This window comes from Plasmodium reichenowi, chromosome 14 (genome assembly GCF_001601855.1).
Source record: "Plasmodium reichenowi strain SY57 chromosome 14, whole genome shotgun sequence".
NCBI classification, from domain to species: domain Eukaryota; phylum Apicomplexa; class Aconoidasida; order Haemosporida; family Plasmodiidae; genus Plasmodium; species Plasmodium reichenowi.
This window is the reverse complement of record NC_033659.1, coordinates 485,430-486,973: the sequence shown is the minus strand read 5'-3', so window position 1 is coordinate 486,973 and position 1,544 is coordinate 485,430. Positions and strand designations below refer to the sequence as shown.

Sequence of the window (1,544 nt, the reverse complement as noted above, 5' to 3'; positions counted from 1 at the left end):
ATAATAATATATATATAAAAAAAAATATTTTTTTTTTTTTTTTTTTTTTTTTTTTTTTTTTTTTTATTTTAATTAACTTAAAATTATTAAAAATATATTTATATATTTAAATATTTTTATAATTAAATTTTTTATTTTTTTTTTTTTAAAAATTTTTTTAATATTTTTTTTTTTTTTTTTTTTTTTTTTTTTTTTTTATAAATGTTACATCTTTATAACTTTTGCAAGATGGCAAATATTTATTTAATTATTTTATTTTATTATTATTATTTTTTTAAATAAACCTGCATTTAAAATATATAAACAATATTAAAAATATTAAATATATAAGAAATATTTATGAATATATTTCCATATCTAATATATATATATATATATATATATATATATATTTTATATGTATAATCAAAAGTTCACTTTTAATAAAATAGTCATTAAAAAAAAAAAAAAAAAAATATCATTTATATGGTTAGGCTGTTATAAATACAATGTAAGAGGAAGCACATTTTGATAATAATATAATAAATCATATATATATAATATATATATATATATATATATATATATATATATATATATATATATATATTTATTTATTTATTTATATATATTAATGTGGTAATACATTTTTGTTTATTTCATTTGTGGAGATATTTATATAAAATGAGTATTCTTAAATTTTCTTTAATCCCATTGTTTTATAATAAGGACAACTTTTTTCAAATAACAAAATATATACAGTCGCTTAAGGATCCCTTTATATTTTTTTTCTTGTAATGAAATTATATGTATTATATATATATATGTATATATATATATATTTATTTATATATTTTATTTTTGTGTAATCATATATATTATATATACTTTATATTAATCTAGGTGTATATTTTTCTTCATTTGGTGTACCTTGATTACATATATATATTGTTTTTTCAAGAGTTACGATTTAAATAAGGTAACATTCAAAGAAAGGAAAATATTACAGCAAAAAATATACATACATATATATATATATGTATATGTATATATATTTTTATTTTATAGAATGTAAACAAAAAGAAATAAAAATATTGATCTGGTGTTTAAATATTACAAATATGTTAAAAGGAAGGAGGGATCATATATATTTATTATGTAGAAATTAAAAAAAAAAAAAAAAAAAATGCAAAACTATTATATATATATATATATATATATATATATATATATTTTTTTTTTTTTGTCTTTTAATATGTATATTTGTTTGACTAAAATGGTAATTTTTTTTTTTTTTTTTCCCTTTAATATGAAATTATAATAATAACATAAAAAAAAATTATAATCATAAAAGTAACTATACTTATAAGTCCTACATATATATATATATATATATATTTATATATATATAATATTATGTTTAAGACATATAATTAAATTATCTACATTTTCATGTGTGTACAAATTCTTATATATTTTTTAAACATTAACAAAAAAAAAAAAAAAAAAAAAAAATTATTATATCACATAAACGAACAATACAATGAAATTAATTATTTACCTTT

General features: G+C 12.2%; 1 protein-coding gene across 1 annotated transcript; it reads left to right on the top strand.

The window, feature by feature from the left end:
- Nucleotides 1-663: 663 nt before the first annotated feature.
- Nucleotides 664-1,068, top strand: PRSY57_1412600 (hypothetical protein; the record flags this gene model as incomplete). The annotated part of the gene is made up of 3 exons (XM_020115274.1): nt 664-773; nt 883-958; nt 1,048-1,068. 3 exons carry the CDS (start codon nt 664-666, stop codon nt 1,066-1,068), a joined length of 207 nt encoding a protein of 68 aa, XP_019969931.1.
- Between the last annotated feature and the right edge of the window lie 476 nt (nt 1,069-1,544).